This window comes from Geospiza fortis, unplaced genomic scaffold, assembly GCF_000277835.1.
Source record: "Geospiza fortis unplaced genomic scaffold, GeoFor_1.0 scaffold358, whole genome shotgun sequence".
Lineage (NCBI taxonomy): Eukaryota > Metazoa > Chordata > Aves > Passeriformes > Thraupidae > Geospiza > Geospiza fortis.
The window spans coordinates 160,149-163,052 of NW_005054707.1; the positions used below are offsets into that span (position 1 = coordinate 160,149).

Genomic DNA, 2,904 nt, shown 5'->3' on the forward strand with positions numbered 1-2,904 from the left:
CCAAACCCTCAGGGTCGCTCCTGTCTCTTCCCCAAAATGGAGCAGACACCCCAGGGAGAGCAGGGCCAGCAGGATTTGGGGACAGCCAGAGCTCAGGCGTCCCCTTTGGGGTCACCCCTGACCTGGCCAGCCTGGGTTTGTCCATTTAATCCCATTTATTGCCTGGCTCTGCTTTTTCTGGCATGGCTGTGCTTGGGATAAACCCCAACCCTTGAGCCATGAACCCAAACCCATCCAGCATTCCCCTGGAGGCTGAGAACAAACCCTGATAACAAACCCTGATAGAAACCCCGATAACAAACCCCGATAACAAACCCCGATAACAAACCCCGATAACAAACCCCGATAACAAACCCCGATAACAAACCCCGATAACAAACCCCACACCCAGGGCAGGTGCAATTTTTGATACAATGTATATTTATTGCAAACAAAAAACAAACAAACAAAAAAAGGTAAGTTTCACAAAGAGAAGGATCTTGTAACCAAAACCAAACCAAACTTACCTAAAGACAAAATATGATTTAAAGGACAGGTCTTTTAAGTTACAGAAATACTTTAAAAAGATCTGCTTTTATACAGAAATAGAAAGATGCCATATTATAAGAGTGCTTTAAGATTTTTTTTTCTCCTACTGAATCCCTAAAAAACAACAACAAAAAAAAAGTTAACAAATATATCATTTTTTTTTTAAATAAAAAAAAAGTCTGCTGTCTTTTTTAAAAAGCAATCCTTAACTGTTCAGCCACAGCTTCACCAAAGTCAGTGTCCCCCCCAGCTCTCGCGGGCAGTTTTTTTGGGGGGGTTGAAGGCTAAATCGGTGCCACCCCTGCGGCAGGGCTGGGGTGTGGGGCTCGTCCTTGCACGAGCTCGTGTGTCCCAGAGAGCTGAGGCAGGAAACAAGGCAAATGATTCAGTGATCCGCTACATTTGCAATCTTTAGTTTGTACAAATCTCATTTTTCTTTTTTTTTTTTTCTTCCAGTTTCTCCTCGAAGGCAAAAAAATAAAACCAAAAAAAAACTCAAATAAAACAAAAAAAAAAAAAAAAGAAAAAAAGAAAAATTTGCTTTTCATTATGTTTAAAAAGATTGCATGTGGGAATTTATGATCCTAGGAACTAGACACATAGAGCTGTTTTAGTTGTAAGTACACTAAATAGCCTTATCAGGGCAAGTAAAAAGTTCTGACCAAAAAAGGAATTAAAGAGATAAATAAAGGACTGGTTACAGTTTCAGACCATAATTTAACAGGCACGGTCACCTTCCAAATAATGCTCCCGACTAATGCGACGCTTCTGAAAGGACTTTAAAACGACAAAACCCAAAGGAAAGCGGTGATTAAAAGCTGCTCTTCTCCCCAAATAAATAATTTAAAGGATCTGTGAGGGCTCCTGGCTGGGTTTGGCACCCTGGGGTGGGCAGGGGGTGCCCGGAGGGGTCGGGCTCAGCCCCAGCCCAGTGATTACCAGGGGCTGCTTTAAGGCTTCCAGCAGCACTTTGGAGCTGCTCCCTGGATTTTATTGAAACTTTTTTTTTTGTTTTTTTTCTCCTCTGTTTTGTTTTTCTTTTAAGGCTCAAGGTTATTAAAAAATAAAGTGAAGTTCTCCTCCTGGCTGGTTTTGCTACGAGTTAGAAAAATAAAGCCTCTCCCATGCTGGTCCCTGCCCCAGTGCTGGGTTCCCAGGGCAGAGCACGCTGGTTTAGTTTCATTTTTAGAGCACAAAAAAGACACTTCTCTATACAAAAATACCTCTGCAAGAAAACCTAGGGCTGCTCCACTAAGTGTCATTTGTTTTTTATTTTTTTAGCTGTTGGAAAAATAAGAGCATTTCAAAAAAATCTCTAAAAAATAGGTATAAATCCCCTCACAATTGGTAACGAATCATACACAGTACATACTAAAAATATTTAAAATAGAGAATATTCCTCACAGAGGACTCTGAGTTTTCTCTTTTACCCCCCCTTTTTTTTTTTCTTCTTTTCTTTTTTTAATTTTTATTTTTTTATCTCGCTTTTAATTACTGCTAAAAAAAAAAAAAAATCATTACAAAAGTCCAGAGAAGGAGCCAGCTGGGCGTGTTGGGTGGAAATCTCCTCTCCACATGGGAAGAAGCAGAGTTCAAGTCCAGTCCTTGGCAAGTCTGTCCCAAATTTGGGGGCTTGGGGGAGGATGCTGTAGTGCAGAAGGCTCGAGGCGCCAGCGTCTTTTTAATCATCATTCAGATCTCACGCACTCTGAGGCAACTCCTCACCGCTTTCGCTCGTTTCTGATTATTATTTTTTTGTTTTTTTTAGATTTTTTTTTCTCGCTTTTTTTTTTTTCTCCTCGCCTTTTTCGTCGGCGCCTTCTGCGCTGGCTTAGGGCCGGGTGAGCTGCGTGTAGACGGGCTGCTCCCAGTGCTGCGGGCTGTGCGTCTGCGGGATGGAGGGCACGCCCGCCGTGTCGGCGATCGGGGTGTACATGGGGCGCTGCGTGGGGCTCATGTAGCTGAAGGTGGAGTAAATCCCCCCTCCCTGCCCGGCGTGGCTGTAGTAGGAGCCCGAGGAGGAGCCCTGGTGCTCGCCGTACTCGTACTGCGCGCGGCTGATGCTGGGGTAGGACGAGCTGTAGTGCTGCAGGTTGAAGGAGCTGTAGCTCAGCTGCTGTTGCTGCTGTTGCTGCGGGGAGTGCTGCTGCTGCTCGCTGTAGTGGCTGGGGCTCAGCTGCTCTGTCTTGATGTGGGTCCTTTGCTGCTGTTGCTGCTGTTGTTGTTGTTGGGGGCCTTGTTCCGCGCTCAGCGCCGGCAGCTGCGCCGCTGGCGGTTGCTGCTGCTGCTGCTTGGACATCCAAACTCCCGCAGCGCCGCTGATGCCGTAGGTGCCCGTGTAGGTGACCTGGCCGGGGGGCCCGGTGGGGGGCAGGG

The 2,904-nt window shown here is 45.8% G+C and overlaps 1 protein-coding gene across 1 annotated transcript in view; it reads right to left on the bottom strand.

The window, feature by feature from the left end:
• Window positions 1–1,528: 1,528 nt before the first annotated feature.
• LOC102042437 (transcription factor SOX-9-like) overlaps window positions 1,529–2,904 on the bottom strand; it is a 3,766-nt gene continuing 2,390 nt past the window's right edge. Inside the window, 1 exon segment of the mRNA XM_031065225.1 lies at window positions 1,529–2,904. This exon segment is cut by the window's right edge and continues 160 nt beyond it. Within this exon segment, the coding sequence (XP_030921085.1) occupies window positions 2,360–2,904 (545 nt within the window). The 3' untranslated portion in view covers window positions 1,529–2,359.